Source organism: Sciurus carolinensis, chromosome 17, assembly GCF_902686445.1.
Source record: "Sciurus carolinensis chromosome 17, mSciCar1.2, whole genome shotgun sequence".
Lineage (NCBI taxonomy): Eukaryota > Metazoa > Chordata > Mammalia > Rodentia > Sciuridae > Sciurus > Sciurus carolinensis.
In genome coordinates, this window is record NC_062229.1 from 49,464,638 (window position 1) to 49,486,357 (window position 21,720).

General features: G+C 32.2%; 1 protein-coding gene across 1 annotated transcript in view; it reads left to right on the top strand.

Moving 5' to 3' along the window:
• The window catches only part of Tbc1d5 (TBC1 domain family member 5), a 536,784-nt gene that overhangs the window by 280,656 nt on the left and 234,408 nt on the right, over positions 1 to 21,720 (top strand). The window contains 1 exon segment of the mRNA XM_047531151.1: positions 11,525 to 11,594. Coding sequence (XP_047387107.1) covers positions 11,525 to 11,594 — 70 coding nt within the window.

The following is a 21,720-nucleotide window of genomic DNA, read 5'->3' on the forward strand; positions in this document are numbered from 1 at the left end:
CTGAAAGAGTCTCTGTTGAAAATGTTTGCTTTTCTTTGTACATTAAAGAAAATATAACTATTAATATATTCTGTAAGTATCATTTGAAAGATTTATAGAAAATAAGACTTCAGTCAAGTCATACTCTTTTTTGTTTTTTAGCAAATAACGTAACTAGCATTAGGCACTGTACAGGCAATTCAAAGTTAAGGTTAGAATTATTTTAATGCAGTACTGGGGATAGAACCCAGGGCTTTGCCCATGCTGAACTAGCACTCTAATACTGAGCTACACCCCAGTTCCCTTTGGGTTAAAATTTCTTAAATGGTCTTTGAAAATCTAATGTTTATTTTTCTGGAGGGGAATATGTTATATTTGGACTTCTGTAGGACTAGTAGTAAAACTAAAAAATATCATTCAAACTTTAAACCAAATCATTGTTTGAATTTTGTTACAATAAAAATGTAGTCAAGGGCTGGGATGCAGCTCAGTAGTAGAGTATTTGCCTTGCAAGCAAAAGGCCCTGAGTTAGATCCCCAGCACAACAACAATAACAACAACAAAGTAGTAATGTAATCAAGGTAGTTAAGGGTAAGTTGTATAATATTCGTCTTTGACTTTAATGGTTGTTGCTCCAGGTTTAAAGAAATTTTTGAATGCTCTTTGGCAGCATATTTAGTTCTTAGCAAGCACTTCTTCCGAGTCTATTTTGGTGTTTATCTTTTTGGTCTAAATGTGTTTTGTAACTGTCTGAATTACAAAATTGGCATTGTGCAACTCTTTGTGTTGGACAGTGCTTTGGGGTTACTGGTAGTCTACAGAGGAAATCACTGTTCGGCATCTTGAGAATGCATCCTCCCCAGTGAACATTGTATGTTACTGGTCCTGTTACGATTTCATGTGAAATTGGTATAACTCAATGCAGTTCATTACCACTGCTAGAAAATGAGATTGCAATTGGTGCCTGTTGTTCTTATTGTTAGTTATTAGTAAAAGAGTGTCAAAAGTTACTCCGTAATCTCTCCATTTGGGGAAAATTAAATTGCTTTCTATAACAAGAGACAGCCAAGTAGAAGCTTATTTTGGACTAGGACAGGCCCTGGATCATCAAAATAATCCAGGAAAGTAGGGGGGGGTACTTGGGATTAAATCCAGGGGTGCTTAACCTCTGAGCCACATCCCCTACTTTCTTTCTTTCTTTATGTATTTATACCTGTTTTGAGACAGGTTTTCACTAAGTTGCTTAGGGCTTTGCCAAATTGCTGAGGCGGGATTTGAACTTGAAATCCTCCTGCTTCAGCCTTCTAAACTACTGGAATTACAGATATGTATGCCACTATGCCTAGCTCTAGGAAACCTTTTAAAGTCAAGTCCTGGGCTATATTCATGAATATCTTAATCTCATCTTTCTCTTGATCAGTCTGTCGTCCTTTCCCACCTTCCTGTCTGTCATACTCAAACCCTGCCTAATACCTATCTGTTCTGAGTTGACTTAGATGATCAGCCACATTTGTGAGCTAAGTGTGATCTGATTCCACCCCTTTATGTAATAAATGTGGATGGTAGGACTGTTATGGTTTGGATGTGAGATGTCCCCCAAAAGCTCACATATGAGACAATGCAGGAAGGTTCAGAGGAGAAATGATTTGGTTGTAGGAGTCTTTACCTAATTAGTGAATTAATCTCTGATGGAATTAATTGAAGTGGTAGGGTGTGACTGGAGGAGGTGGGAATTGGGGTGTGGCTATGGGGTATATATTCTGTATCTGGAGAATGTAGTCTCTGTCTGCTTCCTCATCACTGTGATATGAGCTGCTTCCCTCTACTACCTTCTTCCACCATGATTTCAGCATCACCTCAAGCCCTGACGAATGAAGCCAGCCTTCTATGGACTAAGATCTCTGAAACTGAGCCCTCAATAAAAAACCTCTTCTTCCTCTACAATTGTGCTGGTTGGGTCTTTTAGTCAGAGCAGCAAAAAAGCTGACGAAAACAAGGATTCAGATGATTTTTATCTTGGAATTCTGTTTTCTTGATTTATTCTTGGTCTTTGATGTTTCTTTGAGATGCAAAGCAGCTTTAATTCCATCAAGGACCTAGAAGAATGTCAGTCATAACAACTATAAACATTTTTAGTTGTGTACCATTACAAGTTAATTTAAAAGGATTTAAAATGGCATAGTTCTACTTGTATCTTTGAAATTAGTTCTTGTTTTCATTTAGTTACAGAATCATTAGTGAATTCTTTTTATAGTTATCCTGTTATACTGTTATTCTGATGTATGTATAATGTCAATCTGTTTTTCAATGTTATAACAAAATACCTGAGGTCTGATATTTTACAAAGAGAAGAGGCTTAGTTCAGCTCATATAGTGATGGCATCATGGTAAAGCAAGTATGAAAGGGAGAGATCCTTTGCATCAAGAAGCCAGAGAGTGGAAGTTTGCTTGTCTTGCACTTTTATAGCAACTCCTCTAATGGGAACTAACTGGGATCCTTTAAGAGACCCTAATCTCTTAATCCCTTCTGAGGCCTAACAATCTCCCACCAGGCCCCACCTCCTAAGGTACTGTTACCTCTTAACATTGCCTCATTGATGACCTGGTTTCCCACACCTGAACCTTTAGGAGGGACAAGCGATCTCCAGAAAATAAAACTTGTCATGTGTTAGTTTTAGTTCATTATTAGATTGACTTTATCTGCATTTTATAAATCCCAAGAAACATTTATACATATTAAGCTAATGAATTTGATGACTTTATATTTCAAGGCTATGGTTTTGTTTAAATTTATTGCTTCTCTTTTTCTTTATATCACATTTAACATTTAGTGCAATCATTGTCAGGAAGGATGTTACAAGGACAGCACTAGTCTTGTGTACTGCACTGTGCAATTCATAATATAAGGTTTTTGTCAATTAAAATATCAGAAATGATGCTTTTTATTGAGACGAAAAAAGTTGAATTATTTATTAAGATATGGTTATGGACTGGAGTTGTGGCTCAGTGGTAGATAATTTGCCTGGCATGTGTAAGGCCCTGGGTTTGATACTCAGCACCACATAAAAGATACATTGACAACTAAAAAAAGTATTAAAAAAAGATATGGTTAGTATATTCTCTTTATAGAGAATTAATAATCTTTTACTTTTAGTCCATTGGAATCAATATTATACATACATTGATTAAAATGTTAAAATGATATCTAAATTTTACTCAGGATTTACATTTTGCTCTGTCACATACTAAACACTTAACAAACATTTTATCTAACCTAACTGTACAATGTGTTGATGACTTATTGTCTACATTTTATAGATGAGGAAATTTGAGATATTGAGCATTATATTTAAGTAACAGAATAAGTATCATATGCTGAAGTCCATATTATCCTTAGCTTTGAATGGTGATACTGTTTTTATGACTCCTCTTTGTAATTTCTTTTAAATATATATTTTTAGTTATAGGTGGGCATACTACCTTTCTTTTATTTATTTATTTTTATGCGGTGCTCAGGATTGAACCCAGTGCCTCACACATGCTAGTCAAGTGCTCTACCACTGAGCCACAACCCCAGCCTATAATTTCATTAAATGAATGTGACAGTTTAATTTTAACAATTCAGTAAGACTTTCTCCTGGGGGGGAAAAAAAACAGAAAACTTTAGTTTGGCCAAAGATACTCAACAAAATATTCTCCTAAAAGTTGTGAGAAATAAAGTTAGATGGTCCATTTTCAGAATATAGTATTTAGCTTTAACTGAATCCAGTTGTAGCCATTTTAATTTTAACCCTTTCCTTTGCCCACCCCAATTTTAAAATTAGCTAATCGCATAGATTATAATTTCAAACTCCTCCATTCAGGGAAAAGGGGAGCTCTGTGTTAAGGATAAAAGCAGGTAGACTGCCTGCTCAGATACCCTTCCTACCCAATTAGGTAGCATGCCCTTCTGGCAGAAGGAAAGTTTGCCTCGCTCACTCAGTTCTAAGCTCATGTTGGATTTCTTGTGGCACCTCAATATTTCTAATAAAGCTAAAACCAATTTGTGTTTATATACAACCTGCCTCCATAGCCCTCTGCCCATCAATCTATTCATCTGTCTCTCGTCATATACTTGAATTTATTCAAGAATTTCCCACTTTTCTTCTGTTAATGTTTCTAGTTTCTTTTTCAGTGGTTAGAGAAGATAACTAGTAGAATTTCAGTCTTTTAAAATATATCAACACTTACTTTAATTAAGCCTGATATGTGGTCTGTCCTAGAGAATGTTCCATGTTCAGTGGAGACATTTGTATGTTCTGCTGTATGAAGTGTTCTACATGACTCTTATGTCTGATTTGATTCATAATGTTTTTTAGTTCTTTTATTTCCTTAACTGTTCTTCTGCCTATATGCCTTAATCATTATTGAAAATTGTATATTGAAGTCTCCACAACTTTTTTTTGTCCCTTCAATTCTATCAGTATTTTCTTCATATATTCAGTTGTTTGATACATATATTTATAATCATTTTATCTTTTTCATGATCTAGCACTTTTTTGTCAACATATAATTGTTTTGTCTCTCTTTTTTTTTGCTCTGCTGGGGATTGAACCCAGGGCCTTGTGCTTGCAAGGCAGGTACTCTACCAGCTGAGCTATCTCCCCAGCCCTGTTTTGTCTATTAATACAGGTCTTGACTTAGCGTCTATATTGTCCAATATCAGCTGACTTATCTTTTTTGGCTATTTTTTTGCATGAAATATGTGGGCTCTCTTTTTTGTTTGTGTCTTTGAATATTAAGTGAGTCTTTTGTAGACCACATGTATTTAGAGCATTTAAAAAAAAAAAAAAAATCCAGTCTTCCCATGTCTGCCTTTTGATTAAATAGTTTAATTCTCACAAATTTACTTATTGATAAGAAATTTTTTTCATATCATTTTGCTCTTTTTCTCCTATAGGTTTTATTCCTTTTCCTCTTTTATTTCCTTTAGTTCTACTTTTTTTGTATGCTTTTGTTTTATAGTGATAGTTTTGGTTTCCTATTTTGTAATTATTTTAGGCAAATTCTTTTTGATTATCATGCAGATTCTTTAGCATCATATATTTATATCAGTGCAGTTCAAATTGATACCAGTTTAATTTTATAGTGTACAAAATATTTTCTTTTGTACAGCTCTGTTCTCATACTCTTATTTGTTGTTGCCACAAATTACATTTTATTTATACATTGTTGACCAGTACAGACTTAGAATTCCTCTTTTATGCATTTGTCTCTGAAGATTTGTTGGAAATAAAGGGATTTACAAGCCTTAAAAGTACAGGAACAGGGGCTGGGGAGATAGCTCAGTCGGTAGAGTGCTTGCCTTGTAAGCACAAGGCCATGGGTTCGATCCCCAGCACCAAAAAAAAAAAAAAAAAAAAAAGTACAGGAACACTGTCTTTCTCTTCACTCTCTTTTCTAGAAATTTTTCTTTCCATAGTTTTAAGTTATGTCTATTGTCTTTGTAACCTGAAGAATAGCCCTTGAAAGACACCTTTAATTTTTCTTGTAGGTATATCTGGTATTGATTAACTCTCCACTTTTTTTTCTAGGAATGTCTTAATTGTTTTCTCATTTTTTATTGCAGGATAAAATAATTTTGGATTACAGGCTTTTTCTTTCAACATTTTAAATATATGTCATCTCATTGTCCTTTATCCTGAAGGCTTTCTGATGAGAAATTAGTTGTATCTTGTCAAGGATACTTTTGTTATTGAGTAATCACTGTTCTTTTGCTTTTTTCACCATTATTTTTCAACGTTTTGCTTTCAGTGAATCTTGAGGTTTTTTCCTACTTGGAGTTCATTGAGCTTCTTAGATTTGTAGATTTTGTGTGTGTGTGTGTGTGTTTCATCAAGTTAGGGAAGTTTTTGGCCATTTTTATTTCAAATATTCTTTTTTTGGTGCGGGGTTGGGGCGGTGTTCACTGGGGATTGAACTCAGGGGATTGAACTCGGAGGCACTCAACCACTGAGTCACATCCCCAGTCCTATTTTGTATTTTATTTAGAGACAGGGTCTCACTGAGTTGCTTATTGCCTAGCTTTTGCTGAGGCTGGCTTTGAATTCTCCATCTCCTGCCTCAGTCTCAGGAGTCACTGACATTATAGTTGTACACCACCATGCCCAGCATTTCAAATATTCTTTCCCCATTTCCCTCTCCCATTTCTGAGACTCCCAGCATTTTATTGTTTGGTCTTTTTGGTATCACTAAGTTTTCATAGTCTCTGATCACTTTTTGTCCTGATTTTTGTTTCTGCTCCTCAGATATAATAAGTTGTTCTATGTTCAAATCTGCCAAAAATGTGATCTGCCTCCTAACACCTGTTTGACACTTCTAGTGAGTTGTTTTTCAACTCCAGAATTTGTTTCCCTTTATAATTTCTCTTTATTTATATTGTATTTTATTCATGTGTTATTTTTCTTATTTCTGTTCATTGCCTTGTTTTCTTTTTGAACATCCATGAGACAGTTGCTTTTAAATTGTTGTCTAGTAAATTCCATTTCTAGAATTCCATAGGGGTGATTTCTGTCAGTTTGTTTTGTTTCTTTGAATTGTCCATAATCTTTTTTTCTTTGTATACCTTTTGGGGTTTTATTGTTGAAAAGTTGATATTTGAATATTATAATTTGGTGACTCTGGAAATCATTTTCCCTTCCCCAGTATTTGCTCTTTTTGATATTTGGAAGACTAGTTCATTTGGTTAGTGAATTTCCCAAACCTTTGCAAATATTTATTTCATATCATATGTAGTCACTGAAGTCTTTGTTTCTTAACTTATATTCAGATAGGGTTTTTACAGAGATAGCTTTGAACACCACAGGCTATAAAAAGTAACAAAGCCGGGCTGGGGAGATAGCTCAGTTGGTAGGGTGCTCGCTTCATAAGCACAAGGCCCTGGGTTCGATCCCCAGCACCACGAAAAAAAAAAAAAAAAAAAAGTAACAAAACCAAACCCAAAACCTCTTCCTATCTTTGCGGATCAGCCCTTCAACCTTCAGTCAAGCTTGCACTAAACAGACCATTTTCCAGAGTTTTGACAAAATTAGTTTGACACCTTTTGTTTTTCATTATTTCTGTTGGAAGAATGAGTATTTGGAGTCCCATAATCATCCATTTTGCTTTTCCTGTTCAAGAATTTTATTCTGCTTTTCCTGGTTAAGAATTTTATTAATGATTTAATAGGAATAAAACTTTTCTTGGCGCTGGGGTTGTAGTTCAGTGGTAGAGTGCTTGCCTGGCAGGGTTCAATGCTCAGCACCACATAAAGACAAATTAAAAAAAAATAAAGGTATTGTGTACATCCACAACTAAAATTTTTAAAAAATGTTTTCTTAAAAATCATCAACTTGAAAATCTATTTTTGTTTATAGTAGTCCATAGGTATTTCTATTTTACATCTGAGTTTTTATTATCTTAAAAATAATTTGTATTAGAGAACTAAATATGGCCACTAAATCATTAGAATGCAGATAAATAACCACAGAGGAAAGAATTATAAAAGCCACAAATTTCTGGTATTGACTTTAGCACTAATTCTTGGATCTAATGGGCATTCCTGGATTTTTAGCACAAATTATTAGCATAGGGAGGCTGATAGTTACCCTAATATCTGAAACAGTGTAATAATCTTTTATGGCTACTGTGTATGTGGATGATGCAGAGACATTATGCTTTGTCTTTACAATGTCAAGATATGGAATATTCTTAATACATATATTTTATTTTAAATGTACCTTTTAGGGTGTTTAAAATGGAATGAAAACATTTCAGTAGCTTATTGTAATTCATTTAAAAGACACAAAGAATTTCAGTTCCTTACTTAAATCCACAGAATTGTTTTTCTTAATTTGAACCAAGTCATTCTCTGCCCACCCTGTTGCAACTAAATATCATACAACTGTGTTGTCAGTTCTATAACAATTCAGAGGTAAGACTTTTTATGTGTATGCCTTTTTACAATTCATACCTAGTGTGATGTGATACTTTCATTCAGTGTTTTCAGATGTAAACGGAAGGCACATTTGAGTAGGTGTACTTATTCAGAGTGTTTTTCTGGCTCTTTTTAGCTTAACCTAGTTTAAAATTGCTGGGCCTACTTTCATGAAGCAGACAGATGTTTGTGCATAAAATGTACTACAGAAATCTATTGTAAACCTTAGGTTAGCATTATTTCAACAGTGCACACTTAGAACCGATTTACTTAAACATAACTGCAGTTAAAGCTAAAAGTCCAGATTCAATCATATTTTTTGAAATTTATACACTGTTGATTTAATAAATTAGATACATATGCTACAGATTACTGTTGAGAAATACTAGCCTTTTGTATCTTCACTTAATTCAATACCACTAACAGCATATTTTTTTTAATCAGCCAACTTATTTTAAGTGTGAATGTTATGGACTCATTTTGTGAAGTTGCTTACCAATTAGATCAGTGTTGTGTCAATTGCAAACTTCAAATTTCGTTCACAAGAAATGCTGAGTTGTTCCTGCAGAACAGTATTGTACATTGTAGAGAATTGTACATTGTTATATAGTAACAGATCTAATATTATATATTACATAAAATTTATGTATATATTTAAAATGCATAAACTAAAGAATTATATCCAAACTATTTTACTCATTAGTTTACAGTAGGTATTGAAATACCTTTAAAATCCCAATTGTATTCTAAAAATTTATTTGATTGTTAGTTAAGTTACTTTTCAAGCAAGTGGAAGAAAATCTATTATCTTAAAACACATTTAGGTATTTGTGCTTTCTGATCATTTAAAAATCTTGTGTAAGATTACTTTAATAACATATTTATATGTGTGCGTATGATTGAAAAACAGCCTGTGCATCCTCGTTGCTGTTATGGCTACCTGACAACTTAGTTCAGGAATCAGAATAGCAACCGAAAACATATCAAACTCTCTTGCACCCTCTGTTGTAATTTTTGGGAAACACTGCACATGTAGTCCCGTGATTGTATTGTTATTACACTTAAGTCCCTGATAAAATCAATAGTTTATTATATTTACCTCCAAATTAGATTTAATAGTAAAGGAACATTTGTTTATAAGTCTTAATTTTTTTTATGTTGCAGACACGTTTTTATCATATAACAACTTAAAGAGGAGCCTTTCTGTCTTTGATTTCTCCTTAATACCAGTTTAAAATCCCATGTTTCACACAAATGCAAGTCTGTGCAGAACATTGTACCTTGTATGTACAGTTTTCCAGAATTACAGATTCTGTCCTTTTGTAAACCTTTCAATAGTGAGTTTGCTTTCAAAAGAAGAGTCTGGAATCGTCCATACTAAAATTAAGAATTTATAACTGTAAGGAACAGATGTTTTCATAAACATTTGCTATAATTAATTTCAACTAGAGGATTGAAGGAACAAAGCCCTTTTTCCCTCTTCAAAACTTTATTGCCTTTTCCCCATATAGCAAACCCTGAAATCTTTAATATTGTTAGTGAGTGAAATGATTGTGCTCCTTACTTATTATGTTTTTGAGAGCAAAAATTGCTTTTTCTTCCTTATTACTGTCTTTTGTACCTTGGAAGTTATATTTAATTTGGCATTTTATTTAGTTAACAGTTATAAAAACTGAAGGAAATCTTTGTACTATCTATCTATCTTATGATAATAAAACCTGTTTAAAAAACCAAAAGTTTCTTATTTTAATGATTTCACATGTGATCCGATAAATCAGCTTAAAGGAAGAGTATTCTCTCGGTGAGATTTTATATATTTAAATAATCAAAACCTTTAGTTTTAAAGAGAAAGAAGGCTTATATTTTAAATGTATAATAAAGTGCTTATTCTATGCTGGTATGGAACATTTCACAGGAAATGTCTGCAAGCTGTTAAATAACATGTGTTAAAGGAAATTTTCATTTAGCAAGGCAGACAAATTTTCCTTAATTCTGATTCATTTATTATAACAGTATTAAATTTCTAAAAGAAAATGAATTGTATATATGAATTTACCTTACCCTTGTTTTCAAAGAATTAACAATAAATATGCATCTAGACTAATCTTAAAACGTTAAGTTTTTTGGATTATCTTCTCCTATGAATTGTCACCATTTTTAAGTGTTGTAATCCACTTCTGAATTTTTTTATTTATTAAAAATGTGGAAATATATTTTGAGAAAGAGTAGAATTAGAAGTTCAGTAAGCAGGCTCCGTCCAGTTCTGATCCTTCTGAACTGTTTGGCACAGCTGCAGACGATCTTCAAGAGAACCAACATTCTTGACTAATCTGTCAAATATAAAATGTGTTAAAAAAAATAGGTAGCTGTCATTAAAATTACATTTCAGTTTTCAGTAACCATTTAATGAGCAGCATAATTTTATAAGTATGGTACCTAAGTACTATACTCAATAATTAAAAATAATCTCTTTAAACTGAAAGCTTCATAATTACTATTTGACTTAACTAGGACCACTGTGATGATCTCCAGTGGCACCTAAGTTTGTTCAAAATGGACTAAACATATAAATTAATACTGAATAAATCATGAAATTATTAAGCTTTAAATATTCTAAAAACAAATGTAACCTGATGTTTGAAAGTTACGTTGCAGAATTGGGAATGTAAAAGTTACTCAGGTTCTAGTCTTTTAAATTTGTTTTTAAGAACAAATGATATATTTAATCATAGTGTACTAATGATTTTATAAAATCTATACTTTAAAGCATATGTTTTAAAAATTAAACATAAATTTCAATAAGAATGCATATTTGACATTGGAGCATTGCTAAGCTGCTTTTTTAACTTTTAGTAAATTTATTGGTATTCAGTAGTGTTTAAACTGACATGTATGAATTTGTTCTAAATTTGATTTTATAAATATTGTGGTGTCTTAAGTGAAAATGTTTTTCTAAATGTTATAAGAGACACAAATATCTTTCGGTGGTTTTTTATGTTTTAAATGGCTAAATTTCTAAAAGTTAAAATAAATTTTGGAATAAAAAGCATGTTTTAAAGTTTATATTACAAAGTTTCTTGATAACCACCTCTAAAATCTTTTATTTTACCTTTCTGCTTAGAAAATTCCTAGACAGTGGCAAAATATGAACTAGAAAATCTTCCAGATCTGGCCTCTCCTCCCTCATTTTTAGCTGTACCAGTGGTCAGAATGGGTGACCTAGACACTAACAAATGAACAAAAGGATTGCCTTTGCTTATAAACATTGACTTAAAATGAAATGGTTTACAAGTTTGGGTTTTGTTTGTGATTCAGAAAATGAAATGGCACTAATTTTCATTTGTTCTTGTTAGCAATAACCTTGGTAGTATTACTATCCAAATCAAGAATGGTGGTGTTTATATTTGGCATCCAGATGCATTTTTTGCCTAAGTGGTTCAAAATACAAAAGATAATTTGGGAGAGGGATGAAGAAATATATATGCTTTATTGACTATTATACACCATAGAGCTGTCATACAGTAGTTTTTCATTTGAAATATTCAGTTTTGTAATCTCCATTATTTCCGTGTTTTTAATCTTTTTTTCTAGGAGATTCAAATAAAAATGGAAGAAGAACAAGTTCTACCTTAGACTCTGAGGGGACTTTTAATTCATATAGGTAGGTGGTATGAATACATGAATACATAGTTTTACAAGATAATATATATTTTTATAGGATTATAACCTTAAGATAGTGAGGAACTACTATCTGCTTTAAAAATATAATATGTAAATGACATTGTGGTCTGTCAGTATCTCAGACTTGATAACAGAACATGTAACATCCTGAATTCTTCTTGAATAAATGAACTTATTGCTGATATCTTTTGTTATCCTGAGGGAAATGAAATGAAAATAGTTTAGTTCTAAGCTTCATTATAATCCATTTTTGGTTATGTTTTCCTGGTGTTTCTGTTACAGTACTAAAGACTTTCTTTTGTTTAAGTTTCTTGCTAAAAGAGAATGTACTGCTCAAGAGTGCCTAAGGGAGCTTAAAATGTAATTTGTGGTTGAATTAAGTGCTGTTTGTTAATATCCTGTTTGGGATCTTTAGCAAACAGGACGGTTATATCTCAATTAGTAATTTATAAAAAAAAAAAAAAAAAAGGAACACTAGTTTAAAAATATGTATTTTATCTCTTTCTTAACTTTCTTTCCAAAACTTGGTTTTACCAAAGTCAATTTTTATGAATTTTATCCTTTATAGCAGGGAAACCCAGGAAAAACAAAGATTAAAGTTATTTTCAGTAATATCTAAATATCCATATATGAAACCAAAATAGTGTCAAAACTTGGTTGTTCTCTTTTAGGAAAAAAAGGTACAGATTTAGTATTAGTGTATTTAAGCATTATAGATGGCAATGCAGATTTTCAAAGAGATACTTTAATTGGAATTCAGTGTCCTTATGATTAATTAGTTCTAATAAGGTGTAATGCTATAAAATATACTTAAGAACCACTGTACACTTGAAAACTCATTTGAATATTAAACTGTATCGTTTTCTATAATAAATATGGAATATATGCTTAGTTTATATTTTTATTTTTCTGCATATTATGTTGCCTCAATTAGAACCATGTCATTTGTTTCTTAAGATTCCAGGCAGGCATTTAACATTTAGAGAAGAGCCTTACATAGGCATAGGAGGCATTTAATAATAATGTAGAAAATGAAAAGCTTTTACATTTTGTTTATGAATTCCAGAAATGAGATGATAATTGAAACACTTGACATCTTTATTTTATACCAATTGGGGTCTGTATAAATAATCAGTCATTCAAGTGTCACTGATACTAGAGAAAGCTTATGTTCCCATAGTGTTCTAGAAGGGTGTTTTCTCAGCAGTAAAGCTCATATGTCGTCATTTTATTTTCACTGTCCCATCTTACCTCATAAATGTTGCAGTTCTCCAAATCCTTCTTCTAACTTGAAAACTGACATATGAAATAATAGGTAGATTCCACTGAGTATGTCACATCTGATCACAACCACCACCAAAAAAACTAAATATAAAAAAATAGTTAAACAAGTATTCATGATTTGGCATGTAACTCAGGAATGTGAATATGATAATATATATATGATGGTAACATTGTTATGTGTAAACACAGTAAAACCAAAAAAAAAGAGGGAACATATATATTTTAAAGGAAGGAATATTTCTCCATATGTTATACTTTCTTTGGCTACTTATGTTTTATAATTACATTTGTAGTTTACTTAGTTACATTCAGTAATGGACATAACATAATGTTAAGATTTTAATGTGAAGATACATTATTTTATAGTTCATTTTGTCCTTGAATAGCTTGAAGATTAAAGTATCTTAGTATATTATTAAATGTTTATTTTGAAAATGAATTCTTGGTGCAACTTTGAACAATAAATACTAATGCTGTTAACTGTTTTTAATCAATGCCTGTCACTATGGTAATGTCAGGATATTAATGTTATTGTAATTAAAAATGCAAGATAAAAACTTCGGTAGTACAGTATGTAAAAATGGGCTTTTAATAGTTGATAGGCCAGTGCTGCTATTAAATGGTATTATAATATTTAAGGTGTGAAATTAGTATTTTTCTAGTCAGTAGGCAATAGCTCTGTAATATAATTAGCTTACTTGTGAATTCGACTCTTGGGTTAAATGTACAATTCATAGAAGCACAGCTCTAGGGTATATTTTCACTGTAAGGTTAACTGACAAAACCTAGAAATGGTTTCAGAATCATGTTAAAATAGTAAAAATTGTCAGAATTTACTTTGGAAATGAAAATTATTATTCTAATATCATTGTAGTTCTTTGGACTAACTAGAATAGGTTACCAGCCCTGAAACATATTTTTGTGTTTTAACAGTCTACCTTTGTATTATTTAACCTGCTTCAGAATTATAACCTTGCTTTATAAACAACTTGGGTTTGTATACTAGCACCAGCACACTCAGGCTATGTATACCTGTGTCTAGAATATATACTAACTTTAATCTCTCATCCGTAAAAGAGGCAATATAATTTCTAACCTGCCTCCTTTGCACAACTGTTTGAAAGACTGAGGTAAAGTGTGTAAAATAAAGGTTTTTGAAAATTTAGTGCAACGCCATGGTAGTAGTATTTTGTACTCATGTGACCCATTTTATTACATTGCCTCACTTTTCACTATTGAACACATACTCCCTTTTGTAGCCTATGCTGATGTTTTATTAACTTGTAGTCTTAGTGGTCACTTGGATCTGTACCTTTTCTGTCATTTATATTCTTGTAGTTTGTGAAGTTTGAAGAGATCATAGTCTCAGGGTATTTGTTTTCAAAAATATCTGTACATAAATCTTTGAAGTGAGGATAATAAAATTTAGTTGATATAAGGAATTTGATGAGATAATGTCACATGGCAAATGTTGAATAAATATTAGTTGCTTTTATGTTCCACTCAGTGTCATCACCATCATCATGTCATCATCATTAACCTTTTGGTATTGTAGCAAGTTTTATAGTCCTCTAATGTAGAAGCAGCAAAAGGAGGGCAGAAAAAAATTTCTTATAGGAAAAATAACTGTTGTCTTTTAGCAGAAAGGGAGCTTAAAGCTTATCAACAAGCTTAACCTGAGGCTCTGTGTCAGGCACACTATTCTGTTGCCTTCTTATAATGCATTTATACACCTTATAAAGGTGAAGGGAAGATATTTTAGTAGTGAATTCAAAAATGGATATCTAGAACTTTAACAAATAAGTTTTGAAATTTAAAACCAGTGGGCCCTAACTATAGCTTAATGTGCCTAAACCTCACAGACATTTTTTTTTTTTTTTATAGCCCAGGAGGCTTTACTTTGGATTTGTATCTTCTCATGGTTTTTACCTTATTGATACAGATAGGTCCAGTACAGCTATATTTAACTCCTAAACCAGTATGATGCCTGAGTAATAGATTTTGTTTTAAAAGTTTTGGTTAAAATCTGACTTATGTCTTCCAACTAATCTGCAGATGATAAAAATTTTTAAGACTTCAGAAGACAATGGTTTTATGAACTTTACCTTGTGCTTTATAAAGACCAATGTTAATGTTTTCCATCAGATTATGGGCTTTCTTTGTTTCTTAACCATTAAAGTGGAGAGAGTCTTGCTTGCAGGGTGTGAAAGAAGAGAAGCAGTTTCCTGATTACCACTTTGCAGAGGCCTTTTAAGTTAATGAATCCATCCAGCACAGGGCTATATGGTAGAAGGAATATTCTTTTTCTACCACCCCTCCTCCTCCCAAGGGCAGCTGACCTTCTCTTCGCCAAAAGAGGCAAGCCCCTTGCCAGCACATATGACTGTAGACTATTACATTAATCTGTTTAGCTGTAGTACCAGCTGCTTGCATGTTTTTAATTATCTTATTAGATGGTATAACAGTGACCTATGAAATAAATTGAAGGTGAACATTTTTAAACTTTACTTTTATTACTGTTTCTTAATAACTTTTTGATCAAATTATAACTCTTTACAAAAGTTCATAGGAAATCTATGTAGTGCTTTTTTCCCCAGGTATAATGTCATAATTCCCAATATAGAAAACATCTTCATTTTTGCCATGTTTATTGATAAGATGTATATTGTGTTTTTAGCCAAAAATCCATGGTAAATTTGGCTTACCACATCAGTTTAGAGAAAACCCAGACCAATTATTTGGCATTTGCTTGGAAACTCAAAATAGTGCTTAATTTTCACATATTCATCTTGGCATTGTATAAACCACATACGATAGAATGTAAATCATTGTGGCTTGTTTTAAAATAAATTGGTACATTATATTGCACTCTGGTTTTCTAGATTCTTTTATATACAGTAGGAAATCATCTGGTTTACTCTAATTATTTTTTAAATTTAATTTCACTTACTATATCTGAGTATATTTTCTCAAGCTGTCCCATTAGGAAAAAATATTCTATCTTCTGTATTTGGACATTTGGAAGATTTTCAAATAATAATTTGTGAATGCAATGTTGATGTCAGGAGATACACAAAATAATCAAAACTGATGGTGGTTCAATAACAAGTCATAGCCACTAAGCTAAAGATTGTAAAAATCCAGTAAGGAACCACGGTGTTAAAAGTAAGTTGTATGCAAAAAAGATTGCAAAAATACTAATATGTGTCTTTTTAGTTAATAAATCTTACAACTGGGATAGTGGTGTGACTTGGACCCTTAAAAATTTTATGAAGACTTGCCTACTTGGAAAGGCACAGTATTTTTTTTTAAGAAAAATATTCATATCTCATTTTTTCCTGTAAAGAGGTGCTGCTGTATTTTATATTCCAAAAGGATATTTATCGAAGAATAGTATATCCATCACCTCAATGCTCTTTTAAGTTGGGGAAAAAGTGTTTTAAAACTTAAAAATAGGTTTAGCTTTTGCATCTAAAAGTTAAATCTTTTCCTGAATAAGGATATATACATTCATTTGAACTTTCTTTTAATTACTAAACCATTAAGTCATTTTCTTTAAATCATTTAAAAATTAGATGACAAGTTTTATTATAAAGATTTTTATGTTGTTGACATGCAGTCAGTATCTTCAGAGCATTTATTTTAGTGTAATACATTTTATATTTGTAAGAGGTCATGTATCTCATTAAAATAAAAATGGAGAAGTATTTTTAAATACTAAAGAAGAAATAGCAGTCCAAATGCCTACTTTGGATGAAAAACATTTAAAATTAAGAAAATTTCTATTTGTACCCTTAGGATATTATTTTGCGTATATTATTGTTTTTAAGAATACATTCTTCGTAGCACACCTGAGTTCCTGGGCTTGATCCCCAGCAACATGCACATGCACACAACACAAGCACATGCTCTCCCTCCTACATGAAGAATATAGGCTCATTAGAATCTATTTACTTATTTGCTGAAAGTTATATTAAAGAGACTAGTCTGAATTATCCATCCCTCTCTCTTGCCATTTTAATTACTTTTCCATCGTTTCATAGCTTAGTAAGAAGAGGAGGAAAGAGGACCTTGAGTTAAGATTTTTTACTGATTCTTTTCTTTGTTGTGTTGTTTTTGTTTTATTGTGAATCTATATAATTATATGACAAACTATAAATTCTTAAGAATAAGTTTGTGGGACTGGGGTTGTGGCTCAACGGTAGAGCGCTTGCCTGTGTGAGGCAGTGGGTTCAATTCTCAACACCGCATATAAATAAATAAATAAATAAAATAAAGGTCCATTGACAACTAAAAAACTATTTAAAAAGAAACAATGAATTTGTGATTTGGGGAATTGATTTAGAAAAAGGACACAGATGTAAATAAGACATATCAAAATATATACCTTACGTTCTACCACTTGTTAGCTGTATGAACTTGGGCAAGGTATTTAACCATTCTGGTTCCTAATTACCTGGTTTATAAAATTAACAGCAACTGAACAGGATTGTAGGGAGCATACCTATGAAAAGTGTGGAACACCTGGCCTGATCACCTGACACATAGTGGGTAACAGTGTTTGTTCATCTTTCCTTCTCTAATTTCCTTTAGGTTTTAATGTATTCTTTCATTGACAAAGTTGACCTTTGTCCCAGAAAAGTTTTTAAAACTTTTTACATTTCTAAAGTGGCAATAAATGAGTGTTTTAAGAATCAGATTTATTTATAGTTAATTATAGTCTACATAAGAAGAATTTTTATATACTCTGTTCTAATATTTAACCTCACAATCTCCTTATCATATTTTCTTATTTCATATTTCCATATTTGTTCAAGAGACTCCACAACCTTTAAGTGATAATTTCAGAGAGCAGAATATGTGTAACATTTTCATTTTCCAGAAACCAAAAGTAAAATATTACATTTTGTTTTAATCTCCCTAATGATGCCCCCTTTGAAAAAGGAGGTAAAATCATGTTTGAATGATAAATATATCTTCTTGAAATAATGTTGTTTTTATATGATAGTGGAACCACTCAGTTTCTCTGCCTCTCTGTACTATATAATCTCTCTGAACTAATTATTAATCCCTTTAGGCTCTGAAAATACGTTACTTTCATTTAAAAAAAATTAACTGAATTGTTTTCATTTGTAGCCTTAAATTATGAACCCAGACTGGTTTGAGCCCTGAACATACATGTTACAGTGTGAGTCTCTTTCCTTCCAAAACCCCTTCAAGCTTTTTTTTTTATTATCTATAGCCAGGCTTTAAGGGAAGAATATTTCTGTTTGTTTATTTACATAGTTAGCTGTAAGCCTCATCATCCAAAGTTGTGTAAATGTTTGTTTTTGAAAAGACAGGCTTTCATTTGAAATATGAAGATAAGCTATCCTGAGTTAATCAGAACTGAGAAGCCCTTTCCTTGGACATACTTCTGTTTTCCCTGGTGTTCCCTCTTGAAATGCCTTGCTGTCATCCCTATGGGCCACTGTTTGAAATATGTGTTAGCATTCTGTACTTTTTAGGTATAGCAGAGAAATATACAAAATCAATTAAATATTTGGCCAGTAATATTGGAATGTATTATTGTATCCATAACTTGGGACTCAATAATACATAAAATTAGAGTTCAGAAGGGGAAAGCTATGAATCTTTTAGAAAAGTTTATGAATGACTTCCTTGTTATAGGTCTGCTTTATAATAGTCAACTTCATGTGATACTTATTTTTTTAATTAATGAACAGTTCCTAATGCTAAAATATACAGTTTGAGAGAAATTTCACAGAATATTTTAGTAGAAATTGATTTGAATATTTCCTTTTTGATATCACATTTCCTTGCCTTTTGGGGCAAAGTGGTAGTGGTTAGTAATTTTAGTAATCCTGCCAGAAGGTTTGAGAACATTTTATTTTTTTATCCCTAAATTTCACAAGCACTTTTCCAACATTTAATTTTTTTTTTTTTTTTTTTTGCCGTTCTTTACTATCAGGGAGACAAAACATGGAAGCAACTAACATAGCACATTTTTCAAGAACCTGGGAAAGACCAAATGTAACTAAAATTAAGGGATGGTGATAGGGTGGTGGATTATAGTTAGAAAATAGATTTGTTACTAGGCATTCTAAAGGAACAGAAGTTTTCAGGGTGGTCAACAATATGAACAAAATCAGTCTTCATTTTCTACACTTTAGCAATGCATTCTTTTATTTTCTTTTGTAGTATTAGAAAGGGTAGAGTTAGTTAAATGTAGTGCCAAAATTATGCCTTTAGACAGATAATGTGACCCCCAGAGCATGGGTATTTACATATATCTCTTCCATGTGGTGACAGTGTTACTTTGTGTGTGTACTATTATTTTGATAGTATTAATGGTTTTAAAATCAGTTTATCATGGGTTTTTTACATATATTTGAATTTACAGTCTAAAAATTCAACTGAAAAGTGAAAATGTGAATTTTTAATCATACAAAATTGTTAAAAAACTATTCGATAGTGATGCCACTGAGATGAGTATTATATACCTAGAAATATGAAGGAAGTCAATAAAACACTCAGGAATAAAAAAATAATCTGCTAATAAGAGAAAATTTGAAATTTAAAAGATAACCTAGTGCCATGGAAACATGGTTATAATTTTAATTCCATGGTTATAGAGGCAGTGTTTGGAGATATAGAAAAAGGTTTAGTCTGGTTAATATATTCTCAAAAAGTGTGAAAGATTGTGTTTCATTCTACTGAGCTCAGTTTAAAAACTAATTCAAATCATGTGTCTTTCAAACCGTCAGAAAGAGAATAGTAGAACGTTCTTCTCTCATTCCTATTTTTTTAACGGCTGTACTTCGAGGTAAAGTCTTTTGAACAGAAGTGTTCTATATTAAGCTGGACTCAGACTTATTATTTGTATATTGTTTGGTTCACAGTAATAAGTTTACAGTGTCTAAGGTAACTACTGTTTTGTTTGCTTGTCACTGCCCTTACCATAGGACCACATGTCGTTGAATTCTCTCCTTTGTATTCTGTAAAGGCTGAGCATGGTCCCTTTTTTTTTCATATGAGAAATTTGAAAAAGGCTAGAAGGGATGAATGCAGAGTAGTCTGGCATTTTAGCCCCGTTCTCATACTTTTCTCCAGTGCCTCCTTGCTTTACCCTAGAGAAGGAATCCAATGTCCCACCATTTTTAACCATAATATCTTTTTAAAGCTCTGTTTTAAAATGAGAATTTTCTTTTGGTACTAATATCAGTTTCATAATAGCATTTCCTGTAACATGGGACAGTATCTTTGGTTCATTTAAAGATATCTATGGTTATATAATTAAGTTTTTATGACCTCCCTTTAGGGATATCTGAATTATTGGGGCTGTGGATAAAAATACCAAATACAAAATACTAAAAGAGGGCTAGGGCTGTGCTCAGTGGCAGAGCATGAGGCACCGGGTTCAATCCTCAGCACCACATGAACATGAATAAATAAAGTAGGGGCATTGTGTCCATTTACAACTAAAACCAAAAGATCTTTTTATAAACTCAACTAGATTTGGGTTCTTTTAAAGAGTTAAAAAAAAATCCAAATAAAAAAGTTTCAGTGGTGGGGAATATATGTACTCAACCCAGGATGTTTTATAAACAATTTAATTTAGGCAAGAAGAAAATGGAGCCATTTTTTAAAAAATCAGTAATAAAAATACTACTCCCACTCGTATTAAAGCCTACATGGCAAACAAAGTAAGGATCCGAATTGGGTTTCTATACCCTTGATTCCTTGATGAAAACTTCTGCCCCTCTAGAATGCCTAGCAACAAATCTTTCATGAGAGGTCAAGTGATTTTAATGTCTCCCCAAAACCTCTATACCCCAACAAGACCCAATATAAAGAGAAGGGAGCCCTTTTTTTTAGAGATGCATTAACATATCAGTTTTTCAAAGGTTCAAGTTCCAATAGTGTCAAACAACTAGAAAAAATCAGAAACTTAGAAATGGCAGGACAATATTAGAATGACTAAAAAGTCTGTTCATTTAAGCATATTTAGTATGAGGAAAGTCCTATTATTCCTTATCTTCTGCTTAGTCTTATTTCTCAGTTGCACTTTTAATTGAAAAAGATAAAATTATGAAATTGAAGTAGACTTAAATGTAAAGTCAAGTGTGTTCTTATTTTTAATGATAGTTTAAGTAAATGACAGTCTAAAAGCTAATGTGCAGGGCTGGGGTTGTACCTCAGTAGTGGAGTGCTTGCCTCATATGTATGAGACACTAGGTCTGATCCTCAGCACCACATAAAAATAAATAAAATAAAGGTATTGTGTCCATCTACACCTAAACTATTTTTTTAAAAAGCTAATGTACAGTAGTATTCCTTGATCCCCTTATTTTTTACTTTCTAAGACCTCCCCCCATTGATTACTGAAACTACAGATAGTACTGAAACATGTATTTAATGTATTTTCCATTTTTACTAAGTACTTATTTGTGGGACACTGTCCTTATTTAGCAGAATCAGACTAGGTTGAGCCATGGGACACAGAGACCTGACTTCTAGGAACTGCTGGGAAATATTTGGTGCTGCATGGGAGTGGTTTCCTGTCTCCTTCTGGAATTTTCCCCCTAAGAGGATGGCTCCCCTAACTCCACCCTATCTTGTCCATCACAGAAGAAACTCCTCCTGGTCCCCCTTTACCTGTATATTGTAAATAAAGGAAAGTTGGGCAACTTGGTTGTTATAAAGAGGCCAGAGCTGGTATGACTGGACCCATCATGCCCCGTCTCATAAAGAGAGTATTAACTCTTGTGTGTTCATTGAGTAGATAAGTTTTTTGGGTAATAGATAGAAAAACTACCAAC